This window comes from Nothobranchius furzeri, chromosome 14 (genome assembly GCF_043380555.1).
Source record: "Nothobranchius furzeri strain GRZ-AD chromosome 14, NfurGRZ-RIMD1, whole genome shotgun sequence".
Classification (NCBI taxonomy): Eukaryota; Metazoa; Chordata; class Actinopteri; order Cyprinodontiformes; family Nothobranchiidae; genus Nothobranchius; species Nothobranchius furzeri.
The window spans coordinates 26,221,900-26,236,488 of record NC_091754.1 but is presented as its reverse complement, the minus strand read 5'-3'; the positions used below and the strand labels follow the sequence as shown (position 1 = coordinate 26,236,488).

Sequence of the window (14,589 nt, the reverse complement as noted above, 5' to 3'; positions counted from 1 at the left end):
AAATAGAAAAATTAAGAGTTTTGATAGCTAAAAAGTAAACTTAATTCATTTGTGAAGTCACTGATTTTCTGAAACGCCAATAAAAGTAAATTCTTAAATTGTCTCATTTAAATACTTTAAGGTGGTCATTTCATTTCCTATTTTCTTTAAAGTGACTCACTTTGTTGAAATGGTGCAAAAGTTAAAAGATTTTAGAATCAGACAAACATTTATTAGATTATTTCAAACCATACTTATATTTAAAAGTCTGTAGGTGAATGTAAAAATTCAGTTTTCCTTCATTTCCATGCTTTATTAGTGCTCAAAAACAATTGAATCAAAAAACAAACCTACAAAACATTTTTCTGTTTACATTTGAACATTTCTCAGTTGCCTAACAATCAGAAGCAAGATTTTCCCCAAATACCACAGCAGAAACTTTTTCATTTGAATTAGAGGAAAAAATGAACTGAAAGTGCAAAATTAAAGCCTAAATTTAAACTGTTGTCATGCATCCAGATCATCCAACATTTCCAGTCTAGAAGGTAATTATTGGTATTTTCTTACAGTTTTTTTATGAATCAGTAGCTCTATAGGTTTACAGTTAATGGCTGCTAAAACCCTTGTGGATTTTTTAAAGATGTAGTGGTTACAGAAGTGAATTCTGAGCAAAGACATGTTTTTCTGTCCTGTCGTTCCTTCAGCATATCTAGAAGCGTGACAATCTTGGAAGGACTGTCCTGCTGATGGCCGTTTCCCCTCCTCTGTCCCTGAGAAGGCCTGTGGTTTTGTTGCGGCTGTCCATCACAGCTAAAGAGTAAGAGCACTTCTCTGAACAACTACAAGTCCACTCGGCTGCTGACAGTTTCAGAGGTTTTTTTTTGTCAGTCTTTGGTCCCATTTAGGGATTCTGATGAGAAGCAAACCCACAGCTGCCAGAGCGAGAACGACTCCCAGACTGGGAGGACCACACGGGCTGAACTCCTGGGCCAGACCAGAAAGTAGAGGGGCCAGAACTCGACCCACAGCTGTGACCGACTGCCCGGCTCCGATCAGAGTCCCGCTGGCCTGGACCCCGCCCCTCTGCAGCTCCAGGTCTGTGATACACGTCCGACCGATCGTGGTGGAAATGGCGAAGAAGGTGGAGGTGAGCACCACCTGCCATACGCTCGGCGCGGTGGAGTAGAGGAAAATAAGCAAACAGGTGAGCACTGTGGAATGTAGAAGCAGAGCGGGCATGTTGCTCCTGTAGAGCTGGGTAACGGGCCCCACCAGGAACCCAGAGAGGGCCCCTAAGGTGCTACTGTAGCTAATCAGGTAACCAGTCACTTTGGGTTTGAGAGAGAAACGCTCCTCCATGGCCAGAGAGAAGTTACTGTAGTAGAGCATGATGGCCACAGCCATCAGGAGGCGCACAAGAAACAAGTCCCACATGTCAGAAAAGGCCACCATGTGGATCCTGGAGCTCACTGAGGAGAGCTGCCTCCAGGCAGGCTGGAGCAGGGACACCCGCCTCCACCTGGGATGATGCTTCCAGGAGGATCTGGATGATGCTTCAGTATCTGCTGTCAACACCACCGGTTGACTTTTAGTGTGAGAACCGTTCTGCACCGACTTGTTGTAGTTTTGGTCGTGACAGCATTTACTGGAGTTGTTACTGCAGTTAGCCTCGCTAAGATCTGCTAGCGTCTTGCTCCATGGCAGCATGAAAACCAGCCCTGAAGGGATAAAAAAACACACACATAATAAACTTATTTCACCGGCAATCACCACAAGTGACTTACTCTAGTTTGACTCACCAGCATTAACAATAAAGATGGCAGCACAAGCGAAAGAGGAAGTGTAGAAGCCTCCTTCATGCTCAGTGAGATAGCCTCCCACCACCGGACCGAGGATGAAACCAACGCTGGAGGCGGCGTTAAAGTGTCCCATCACCAGTGGGCGCTCAGGTTCTGACACCAGGTCGGACAGCAGGGCTCTGCAGATGGACAGGGAGTGCTTGAAAAGCCCTGAAAAGGGAAAAATGTAAATAATTTAACTTTTCTGCTTCAGATTCATGAAGTTGATGATGCTACCAATTTACCTAATTCGTCAGCGTAACAAGCTTGGAGTGATTCAAATGCAGTTTTAAATACAAAATCATTAGAAGAGTTTGAACTTTAGGGTTCTACTGATTTATCAGTGAGATCTAACAAAATTGTAAAGAAGAGTTACTTAAAGAGAAAAATGAAAGATTTATTGAACTCAGCAGGCTTTTATTGTGAAAAGATCTGTTAATTCAGCGAGCCAGGTGCGGGTGACTGCTGTGAATAGTGGGAAGCATTCTCAAACAAGTACATAAAACAGGGGACAGTTGCTGTTATTCACATAATAACATAAAAGTAAATTGTTTTCCGGGCCGCTCCACAACTCACCCACGGGAACCCGAGCGAGGACAAACAGAGTGATGCTCGTGGACGTTCCCAGGAGGCTGTAGCCCAGAGCGCTCAGCAGCAGGCACGTCAGAAGAGAGTACCGCCGCCCCACCACGTCGCTCCAGCTGCCCTGCCAGTCACACAAAAAAGTTCACTCGTCAGTGTTTCTAAAAGTGGAATCGTACCGTTTTAACTGAATTAAACAGCCGAAATGCTTGAATGTAACAATTAAGTGACATAAAAACAGAAAAATACCTAAACTCTAAATTATCTCTGAACCAAGCAGCCTGTTTTATTAGGTTATCGCCCTCTCTGTCTCACACACAACCATAATGAAATAACAAAATTAGGACCAACTGAGTTCGTCTGTGTTCTGGATGTGGACTTGTGGGATTACCATAGTAACCCAGCTGTTCACACATCCCAGCATGCATCAGGATGCAGCCGCTCTGCACAAAGGCACCAACAGATGAGTCTTTATGTCTTTAATTTGTCGCATGACCAGCAGGAATTAAACCAATTTTAGGAGCTCTGAGATGCAGCAAAAAGGAAGCTGAGATTCTAACGTCTAACTCGCAACGTGGACATTTCCTAAATGACATAAAAAGCTCTCTTGGCGCAGCTTATTTCCATGGAAGTGTGCAAACGAAATATTCCGTGTGACAAAAATCAGTGTCCATTGGTTTTGTAAAATGCCAGTGATCACATGGCATGCAGCAATTGTGGCTATTGAGTGTCTCAGCAGGACTAAATGAATGGAGAGTTGTAGAAGACAAAAACAAAGACAATACTTACAACTACTGTGCTTGAGAAAAGCTGTAGGATCCCGTATGTAGACCCTGCAACAGTTTAGGAACTCGCTTAGTATTTTGTATCACAGCAAAGGTCACCTATGTTTGCTTTAACAAAAGAAAATCTAATGAAAACATACAATATAGGATATTAAAAAAGGGGTGACCTATATATTTTTTGCAAATTCCCATTTCTTTTACCAATTTGTCCTCATGATCAAATATTTTCAGAAAGACAAAAGTGTTGGTTTCTACATCTCTGCTCAGATCTTTTTGTCAGCTGTTTCTATGGTTACCATGTTGAATTATACGCATTTTGCAAGTTTCAAAGGTTTTTATTGATAATTACGTTGAGTTTAAACAAGAGGTTACCATTTAAAATGCTGGTACTTCTGTCAAAACGTCTGGAATTCCACCTGGCAGGTTGTAGATCAACTTCTGGTCCAAATCCTGGCTGATGCTACTCCATTCTAGCTTAAAAACTGCTTGGAGTTTGTTTGTTAGTCCACCCATTGAGGACGGACCACAAGCTCTAAGTGGGATTAAGGATTTTATCCCTTTGGCCTCATGGGATTGAACTCCAGCATGTCCACGAAGACATTGTTCATCACCAAACTGTTCTTGAATGGTTGGAGGAGTTCCTCTGGGAGGATGTTTAGGCACCATTCTTTATTCAAAGCTGTATTTTTTGGGTTAAACTGTGAGTGATTCCACCCTCCCACACATGAATTGAGTGCCCCAAATAATCCGATCATAGAAAATGACTATAATCCGGTCCTCAGCAGTCTAGTCCTTGGATCTTCATCACATTTACCTATCTCCGATGGGTTTTCTTTAGGAGAAAAGTGGCTTCTTTGCTGCCCTTCTCAACATAAAGACATCCTCCAAATGTTCTCATCTCACAAATGTCATGGACATAATTTTTAAGAGGAATGCAAATAATGTCTCCTCATCAGAGCCTTGTTCTAGAGTTTAGAGGCAGCAGGTTTTATGACATTTAATATCTGTGTCACCGCTACACTTGACCGTACATTGTTAATCCAGCAATAATTCAAGGGAAATGTCTTAAATGCAGCGATAATTATTATTGTTTGGTTCCAAGACTGTGGCGTTTATGGCTTATTCAGGCAGCTTCCTTCTTGATCAGATCGACTCTTCTATGGATTAGTGAATAATCTGGACACAACCTACCCACGATACCGGCCACAGTGGGGCTGGCTCCGAGTGCCTTCACATGATGGCTGAGTAGTGGGATGATCATGCTCACCCCAAACAAGTCCTACAGAAAAACAAAGATAGGAGAATGATAGCAGGACACTGAGATACACAGGTTTAATCCAAATCTGCAGATCTAGTCATAATGATGCAATCATTTTAAAATATTACTTAACAATTCATGCCCAACATCAGTAAAAATTTCCACTTGCAATTAAGTTAAAAGTGCATAAAATATTGCATAAAATAAGGAAAACAAATATGAAAAGTAAGTTTGAAGCCTGTCTACATCTGGTCCTGTTTGAAAACAAATGATGCTTCTTCCTCAGTTATAGCTAACCCATATAGAGCTGCACGATATCAAAAAATATGTAATATTTTTGTAAAACAGCACAATGTCAACATAAGATTTACATTCACATTTTCCTTCATGTTCTCTTTCCATTCTCTCATCACAGTGAGTCAAATATACATCAAATATATCATGCAGAGCTTTAATGCATGATAAATATAATAGTCTGTGATTTATTTCAGTCCAAGTTACAGTTGTGATATTGCATAAATCAGCATTGCAAAGATAATATGTTACAATAAGGTTGTGCAGCCCAATTCTCAATATTTGTTGAGTAGACTTTAATACACACACATAATACTGAGTGCATGATGAAGGATGTGGGAGTGTCAGACACACAACTCTAGTTCTGCAAGTGGCAGAAATAAAAACAAAATTGGCAACCAGTATATGGGACAGGATCAATCAAGCACGATCTTCTATAGTCCAGAGGTTAGAATGGTTGTGATACCCGCCATGGAGCTCCAAAATCCGTCCCTCATCTTGTTTATCTGTGCTTCTGAAATCTGTGCAATTCTGGCCAAATACTTAATTGATGACATACTGCAACTCATACAGTGTTCCAGAACAATTCATTCCAGAGATGTTTTACCTTCAGAAACATTACGCTCTCTGCGGGTTTGTTCTTTTTTCAGGGGTCTTTCTTATTTAAAGTAGCCTGATTACTTCTAGGCACCTTTAATAAAATTATATATATATAAAAAAAACATCTGTGCAATGACCCAAACTTGCTTTTGTGCCTAATAAAAACAAAAATATTTAAAAATCTGTCAAAATGAAGAGATTTGTCCTTTACAAAAATACCACAGCAGAAATGAAAAAACAACAACTTCCGGAATATGTTTCTGTTTAAGTTATGTGAAAAGTATTGTACAATTATTACTTTTCCTTCCTGCTGTGAAGTTTATGTCATCCAGCAGGATCAAATTATTGTTTTTCTGTTAGGTCTACAAATAGAAATTTAAGATTTAGTTGATAAATAATTTATTTAGCACAAAATAATAAACAATATTTTTATTAGTATAAATATTGCAGACTTTAAGTGACTGGAGGAAGGGGGTTTAATTTAAGAAACGTTTGAAATGGTTTTGTAAATAATTTACTTCAATATTTAATTTCTTAAACCCATGTGGATTTTATTTCCATTCTCAATCATCAAAGTGACGACTAAATAATCCATAAAAGTGTTGAAACCTGACTTTACCTGTTTCATTTCACACCTGAGTCATGAATGAATGAATGAATGACCACAAACACACATCTGACCTAAACAGCTGGGGCAACGTCTACAGTAACGCACTCACCATGAAACCCACCACATAGATGCATCTTATAATCCCCTTCCTTGTTCCTAGCTTCAGTGGTAAGGTGCTACATCTCTGGTGGCTCATCCTCCCGCTGTGACAGCTCGGCTAAAGCGGTTGGACACATCCGGTGTAGCACACGTCTCGTTGCCGGTGGGGTTGTGACTGAAACAGGGGGAGGCCAGACATTTTTCACTTGTAACTGTGAGAAACCCAGAAACTGCGTGAAAGATAATGCGTCATAAAGAATTTTATAGTGCTCCTGTTTGTTGATTGTGTTTACTGCTAAATAAAGGCTCGTTATTTTAGTTTAAAACTGAAAGTCGTTTGTGGTACTCCCCCATTTGTTTCACAACAGTGGTACAGCCTAACGACGTCACATGTTTACACTGTTATTATTTAAAATTATTTTATTTATTGAGAGTCAGGAACGCTTTAAAGTCTCATTTTCCTCGTTTAAACGCTTCAACGTCTAATTTTAGACCTCTGTACTTTTTGATAATTATTTATTTTTTGTTCAGGGTAAATATTGATAAAGCCACCTCTATTTTGAAACTGTATTCCTTTTAAGATAACACACTAACGAAATAATTTACAACTTAAAAGATCGTGGCCTTTACAATTGAGAAAACATTTTTTCATAATAATAATATTTAAAAAAAATGAGTTTTCTGTGCGCCACCTGCTGGATTTTCCAAGCATTGCTGCCTAAAATAATTGTTCCTCACGAGACAAAATAAATTACATTTATATTAATGAAAAAGTTTAAAAGTCAAACATATTTTTAAGCCTGTACAAATGATTTAACACTGCTTTTTAAAATTTCACGCAGCTAAAGGTATCTCCAGGTACATATTACATTAACTACTTTTCTTAGAGCTTTCTTCAGCAGTGATCAGGACAACAGGTCTCCAGTGACCAAATGGACACAGAAACAACTCGCTCCTGGGGATAATTTAAAGTCTACAATTAACCTGTCATGCGGGAGGGAATCAGAGTACCCAGTAAAAAACACGACTGGTAAGACCATGCTAACTTCACACAGAAAGCCCAAAAGAAGGATTTTAACCTGCAACCTTCTTGTTGCAATGAAACAGCCCACCATACTGCCCATCGCCATAGCTCCAGTATGGCCATAAGGGGCTGTTTATGTATGGAGATTATTTTGTTTCTTTATTCAATCAGAAAAATGGTATGCCTACTTAAAATTGAAAAACAATTTTTGAAAAATTGCAATCAAAAACAAAACAAAAGAAAACACTGACTTTAAAATTTGTTATATTAAAGACTGACTTTTTGATCCAATCAGTGATTTATATTTTACAAGTTTTTCTTTCAACAAGATAAATACATATAATTTAAAAAACCGGAAGTTTTGTATGAGCATTTGCTTTTCAGCTTCTGTTGTGAGGAGCACATAATCTAAAAGTCTGTGTTAGCTACCATTTCTTATGTCCTTTATCAGTTCTAATTTCTTCCACTACTATTTGTTGCTAGCCTGGCAAGCCAGACTAAATAAATGTATTATTTAGTCTGGCCATGCTCCATTGACGGCTCGCGGTTGTGGGGCGGGTTCTACCGTTGTCTTTCAAATGATCTCCGCATGCTACTGGACAATGAATGTGACATACTCTTGTTTCACTCTGTTGCATCATCCCACCCACCAGGCATATAGAGTGCCCTGATTGGCCCACAAAGCGGATAAAGCTCTGTGATTTGTTCACTAAGCAGATAGAGCACTATGATTGGCCCACCATTATGGACCAATCACAGCTCTTTATGTGTTTGAAACCCCTCTAGAGAGCTGTGATTGGCCAGCCAGAGTCCTGGTAGGAGCTGCTGAGGTTCCAATAGAGCATGCCTAGACCATTCTTTGCAATGCAAGAATTTGGTCTAGTTCACTAGGCTAATTTGTTGCCTTAAAAGAATGGGACAATTGTGTCGTGTGCTGGCAAAAATAAAACGACAATCTGGTTTCCAACTTCACTGATAATTTTTGTTTACAACTTTTTTTATTGCAGTTTTTCAAAAAGTGATTTTGTTTTGTTGTTTGAAGTACGTTTTTTATTTGAATAATAAAGAAAGAAAATTATCTCCATACTGGTGGACTTGGAGAGGGGCACCATATTAATGCGAGACACTAACAACAGCAAATAACTGAATTGTTCAAAATTGAGTTTTAGTAAATCGATGTTATTTAAAGGCTATTTAAAAAAATACAGAAAATTTTCGTAACGTTATGAAGAACAAAATGACATAAGCACATGCATGTTTATGTACAAATGGCATCCCACGGTTAAGTAAATAATAAACATCTGATGAAAATAAACCAAAGCTGTAATGTAGATTTATTGCAATAGACTACAGCTGCAAAACCTAGTAAAATTGTAGCTTACATGATGTATGGGACTCATTAGGACTTCTGATCTCCATAAAAACTGGGCCCAACAAGCTTATTGTTGACACACACTTCGAAACATGCGGGGAAGATGCCTGGAATGAAGGTGGTGGAGGTCGCATTGGTGTGTCAATGAGACGGTGTCCACATTTAGACTCTCTGCTAAACATTCCTCTTAGACGTGAGCAACCCACCAACCAGTACAAGTATAATGTGCATGTTTGAAGACATGCTTAAAAGGTTTGTGTAGGATGCAACAGTCTGAAACGATAAATCAGTTTTTAAAATATCCCACTTATTAGGTTTTATTATCAGACCATAACATTTGCATTGACAATTTTCTGTATTTGTATTTTTTTGTGTTTTTTCCTTTTTCGTTTATCTCGCAGCAGCGTTTACAGTAACGATCACCTACTTACCCAGTGGGGCAAAGGATAGGGGGATTGCTGGACCAGTCACTCCTCTGTCCTTTTACTCTCACCCTACTCTGACATTCCCATCAGATTCTGGGTGTCCAGTTGCCTGGTTATTTCTGCATGAGTCCCCCTCCAAACACCCCACTCACTCAGCTCCATGGTGAGCTGGAGCAGCCGTCTTCAATCAGACATTAAAAATAGCCCTGGGGTGAGGGGGGTTGGGCTGCTCTAGACCCCGGCGGAGGGTCCAAAGGAGTCATGTGGACGACTTTGACACAGACACGGATTGCAGAAGGAAGGGAAAATCCAGTATCCCAACAAAATCCAGCAGGACGGAGTAACAACATCTAACTGAGTGGATGTAATACTGACTTGTCACATGTACTTGCTGTGATCGAAGGACCTAGTTGGACTAAGAGTGTGAATCAAGCTGTCGATTCTGGACCATGAAGCTTAGCGTGGCATTATTCTTTGCAGGTCTCTTTGGAGCTTTGGCAGCTGTGTTCATCTTGCTTTCTTTTGGTACTGATTACTGGCTACTGGCCTCTGAGAGCTGCACACCAAACCCTGATGGATCTAGTCTCACAGACAAATCAGCTGGACAGGTGGGTGCATACTTATATTTTTACTACCAAGTGTTCTAAAAAGAAAAGAGTCATAAAGTAACATTAGGCACCATTTCCTTAAATGTGCTGCTTTTGAAAGTGGCTCCAACTAGTCATCTAACTGCAGGGTGGAGACACATCCCTTTGGGGCTCTCCTGCTGTAACAGGACACTGTTTAACGTAGTGTGTGTGCAGCTATGGCTGGTACCATGTGCCTCTGTGATAGGAATACAAATACCAGCAGTCTCAGAAGTATGATCCCCTATTAAATATCACTGACTAGAACAGATCTAGGCTTGAGTGAGCCCTGAAACTGACTCTGGACAATAAAAGAAATAAGCAATATACAGTAGGTGCTAAACTAGGATTCTTTCATAAAACTTTAATTTAATGACAGAAAAAGTGTGATTTGTGTAAGAAAATGTAGGATATCTAAAAAGCTCAGAATAAGAATCTCTAGTCATGTTGGATTTTGAAACCATATCTGAATGTGTTTGAAAAATAAGTTTAAAAGCTAATCTTAATCTCATGACTGGATTCAGCTTGTCTTTTTAAAGCCTTACGGTCCAAGAGTGTTCTCCCACCAACACTTAATGCTTTCACTTATATTATTGTTTTTATTTGTGACATTGTAGGAAATTAGGAATATCTGGGAAGGTTGAGTGTTATTTGAAACGTACAGTTAGTGTTTTTAAAATGAAATTCCTATTTATAAAATGTGATGAATATAATAAATATTCTATATTTTATTAAATGAACCTCAGGATGATTAGTAACCACTTTGATGGAAACCAATGGGGATCCTCTAACTAAACTAACGTAAAGAAACAGTGATTAAAAGTAAAACTGCACCAGCCATATAAATAGCCATGCATAAACTTCATATTTTCTAAAAATCTGAAAATGCTTAATAAAACTTTGGTTTTGCCTTGTTCTAGCTGGGAGCGGAGCAAGGTGGGAGGGATTCAACAGTTTCGTACCATGAGGGATTCTTCTGGGGCTGCTTCTCTGGAGGTCATACTGATGGAATCGAACTGGATTGGGCCAGCTGGCTGAGTGAGTTGGATGCATTTAATAGTTTCAGTTCATGTTTGTTTATATTCATACGTGGTGCTTTATGTTTCACATCTCAAAATCTGCATGACAATTACTTTTAAAATATAAGTATTCATTTAATTGTTGCAAATGGTTAGACCTGGAAATGTGTAAGATTTTTATTTGCACATCTCAAATCAAATGAGGTGGAGTTAAAATGTTAATATTCCTGTTGTTAATGGCTTCACAAAGAGCCTCAGTAAAAGAGAAACGGGGTGTTTTTTCTGGCCAATGCAAACAAAATTTAGATTCCTGCTGTCGTATATCTCAGTTGTCAATGCAAACTCCAAATTTAAATTTTACAAACCCGTCATCTTTTATTATGTGGCATTTTTACGTCATGTGCTTTGCAAAAAGCAAAATGCAGGAGATAGCTGCAGCCCTTCTGGTCCAGCCCGCAGTGATTCCTGCAGGAATACCAGGATTTCTGCCAGAATGATGGGTCTACCGGTTTATAAAATATTATCCACAAACCTTTTGTTTTAATACAACCCAAATCCACTTTGGTTTTACTGTTCAAACTAGCCGTTAGCTTGTCAATCATGTCAGAAGTAAAGACCCAACGATCTGCCTATAATATGTGAGATATTTATTGATAATAATTACACAAACCCCTAATCATTAAAATCTGGGCTGCCTATGAATTTTCCATCATTTTAAGGATTTGGTAAAAACCTAAGACATCACGGTTACGCAGATTTTAACAGAATAAAGTCGTTCTGATAAAAATCTGAAAATTCACAACATATCAACACATCTGTAGCCAAAAACGTTCTGAAACAAGGTAAAAATATTCGTGAAAGTGATGCTTTAGGATCCGGGTCTCCCACCAGGCAGGCTCACAAGAGGGTTCTGTTTGTTACTAGTGATAGAAACCCCCCTGCCCATCCCCACCCTAAACTCTCATGTGACCATTTCAACAAGCTTGCACCATGTGATGTTATTCTGGTCCCCTGCTGTCAGCTGGTTGTGAGTCATTTAGCTGTTTCTTTTCCCTTGTGGTGACTCAGAACGGTAAGAAACATCCTGCAGGCGTGAGCGGGCATTGTGAGTATCGGAGGAATTCCACACGCTCCAAGAAAAAATAAGCAAAACAAATAAAATTATTTAAAATTCATAAGTTTTAAAAATATTTTTTATGGTTTATATGTTTGAAATAATCTGTTGATAATGTTCTCAAAATCCCTCTTTTTCAGCTTCGAGCCATCCCAGCTTTAAACAGTGTGTGCCAGCCTATCTCTATCCATTCCCCATATTAGCCTCAAACGAGACCGCCGAGTACAGCCCTATCTTGAGTGAGTACTGCAATAGTTTGCTTTGATTTTCCTGAAAGATAAGATGGTTTTTGTACAGCTGGTTAACATCTCTATTGTTTAGTCTACAAAGGCTTCTGGAGCATCTTCATGCTCATCAGTGTAGCAGCTGTGCTTCTGGGTGGGCTCCTCATCATTTGTGGTGCTCCTTTTGCGAGCCACCGCCTCTACAAGGCCGGAGGTGGCCTCTTCCTGGTATCTGGTGAGAAACAAGCTCTTAATGCATTTAATCCAATCTGCTGATGCTTAATTGCTCAGATTATAATGAGTTTTGCACCTCCAGGTTTTTTCCTGCTGTGTGTGGTGGTGCTGTTCATCCTGTGGTTTCAGTTGTCGGACACTTTAGAAGCCCACGTTAAATACCAGCTCATAAAATTCTGTCCGGGTTTCAACTTGTCCATAAGCTACGGCCTGTCCTTCATGTTCGCTCCCATCGGCGTCTTCTTCTGCCTCCTGGCCGGCCTTCTTTTCCTCCTGATTGGTCGAACTGTCCAGAATAACTACCACTGAAGAAGAAGCTTTATGTTTTGTGTGTGCCATCTGAAAACAGGACTCAAATGGAGCAGAGCAGCTGGGTTATTTTTACTGTTTTGATCAAACATTTTTTAAATGGAGCATGTTTTGTTTGCTTGAGAATGAGAAATATAATGGTGACTTCTTACTGGGGCGTGTTTTTGTGCTTTCCTGCATCAACTCACATCTTTTAAATAGAAAGGTTTATTTTTAGAGCAGAGAGGTGTGCTGGAGCAAGGTAACAGCCCTTAAAATGTAAAAACATAACAAGTTTAGTTGTTTTAATGTAATTACAGCAATGAGACATGGTGTTTTGAAAAGTTTTACCAGATGCCTTTTACTGCATTTAGCTGAAAACTAAATCAGTAAATAAATAGAAATAACTGAATGTTATCTGAAACCCAAATATGTTAATGATAATAAACATTGTGAGTGATTAAAAAAGCTTTAATGCTCCTGTTCTGAGATGCAGAGGTTTGCTGGTGCAGAGGTGGGCTAAAAACAGCAGGATTGCTCATTATTATTTATGATATGCACACATCTCGCTTCTGATTGGCTAACAGAAGGTGTTGAGTCATGTTGCAAAGTCACTATCACCAACACACACTCCACTCTGCAAAAATATTTTAAAAAAGCCTTCCTGTGGCTAGGCGGGAGCCAAGATGGGCGTGGCCACTAATGCAAATTCACATTGTGATGTTACAGTGTGAGTATTTTCAAATCCTCACATTTCACCATCTATTTTCTATCAGAAGCTAATGCAGGAAATAGGTGTAGGAGCCTATTTTCATGTTCAGCCTGCAAACTTCAAGTGACTGAATATAATCAGAAATAATCATTAAAATGTTTTTCAGTCAACCACACCTTTAATAAATGCACGGATGTTAAAGCAGCTTAAAAATACTCTGACATCATTGCAGTGATCCTGCACACAAAAGGTTATAGTTTCAGGATGGTCAAATGGTGCGTTTCTGAACATTTTTATGTTTATTTTGTTATTTTTTGCTATCATTCATTTTAATGTTAGTCCATCTTCATGAATGTTAGTTTGGCTGGGGTTTCATCTTTTCTCTGTGATCTGTTTGGCTTTGAAATAATAAAATACTTTGATGAAGTGTGGGTTTTTTCTCCTCAAAATTTTAAGACAATATTGAAAAATCAGAAAACAAATGAAAACACAAATAACTACAAATGGCATTGGTACCAGAAGAGGGCAGTGCTGTCTTGTAAGTCTTGTGTGTCCAGCTCTCACCCTGAGACTCAGAAATCCTGTGCTGCTTATCTGGAATCGGAGCGGAGTGTACGTGGCGTTATGCATTTAATCACAACTTCAGAGCTGTGATCTGTAGATGAAAGAATTCACACCTTGGCTGACAGACGGATGGTAATTTCACTCATGAATGGAGCATTTGATCAGGATCTGAATGTACTTCTGTGTTGACTCTCATGTGTCTGCATCAACTCTGTGCCTTTCAAGATTTATAATGTACGTGGGGAAATGCATCTGCAGTTTGCCTCAGAGTTCAGGGAGGGAGTGACACAATGCAGAGAGACGGATTATCCGGTGAGACTGACTTTACATTGCACAAAGGACTCTAATGAAAGAGATCTCACACTTCCAAATTTGTGAAATTTCAAATTACAGCCTCCACATTGAGCTACGTCCTCCTCTGCAGATCCGTATGAGAATCCACAACCCTGCAGGTCACCAGAGAAAGACTTTTAGGTGACAAACACTAATAAATTGTGAGATAAGATTACAGGATTTGTCCTGTGTGATGCTGGAGCTGTTCTTTCAGTCAAGATTTCTTCTCTTGTGGACTTCCAGATTTAAATGAAATCCTATTATGATCTTTAAAAAGTCCTTTCTCCATCCATTTCCAAGTGTGTGATCAGGGCGAAAGGCGAGGAATGGGCTGATATGGTGCAGGTGTTGAGCAGCCTGCCTCCTGCAGAAGCTGGGCCTTGCAGTCAGTAATGTCATCAGAGTGGGAGTCCCCGCTGAATTCAGCGCTGTTCTGCATGATTGCCCATGATAATTGTGTGTTGATAGGGAGCGCCGGAGATGGAGTATAATTTCCACCGAGAGATTCCTAAACAAATACCTGTGCTCAGCAGAGGGATGGAGTGCGACAGGAGGTGAGGAGGAGAATAGAGGATGAGGCGAGATGGAGGATGAGAGGGTAGCACTTCC

The 14,589-nt window shown here is 39.6% G+C and overlaps 2 protein-coding genes across 5 annotated transcripts; one reads left to right on the top strand and one right to left on the bottom strand.

Annotated features, from left to right (window-relative positions):
- Nucleotides 1–281: 281 nt before the first annotated feature.
- Nucleotides 282–6,224, bottom strand: mfsd9 (major facilitator superfamily domain containing 9). 4 transcript variants are annotated; one of them, XM_054746806.2, is made up of 6 exons: nucleotides 6,068–6,224; nucleotides 4,376–4,463; nucleotides 3,189–3,232; nucleotides 2,394–2,523; nucleotides 1,779–1,988; nucleotides 282–1,697 (listed from the first exon to the last, which is right to left on the bottom strand). In XM_054746806.2, exons 1-6 carry the CDS (start codon nucleotides 6,140–6,142, stop codon nucleotides 847–849), a joined length of 1,398 nt encoding a protein of 465 aa, XP_054602781.1. In that variant the 5' UTR covers nucleotides 6,143–6,224; the 3' UTR covers nucleotides 282–846. The 4 variants fall into 4 exon arrangements, with proteins under 4 accessions (XP_054602781.1, XP_015821635.1, XP_054602782.1 ...); XM_015966149.3 differs by having other exon boundaries at nucleotides 6,056–6,223; XM_054746807.2 differs by having other exon boundaries at nucleotides 1,779–1,957; nucleotides 6,056–6,213.
- Nucleotides 6,225–9,087: 2,863 nt separating this feature from the next.
- Nucleotides 9,088–12,543, top strand: tmem182a (transmembrane protein 182a). The gene is made up of 5 exons (XM_015966150.3): nucleotides 9,088–9,474; nucleotides 10,413–10,530; nucleotides 11,766–11,864; nucleotides 11,947–12,084; nucleotides 12,166–12,543. The coding sequence occupies exons 1-5, from the start codon at nucleotides 9,316–9,318 to the stop codon at nucleotides 12,390–12,392; spliced, it is 741 nt and encodes a 246-aa protein (XP_015821636.1). The 5' UTR covers nucleotides 9,088–9,315; the 3' UTR covers nucleotides 12,393–12,543.
- The last annotated feature ends 2,046 nt before the right edge of the window (nucleotides 12,544–14,589 follow it).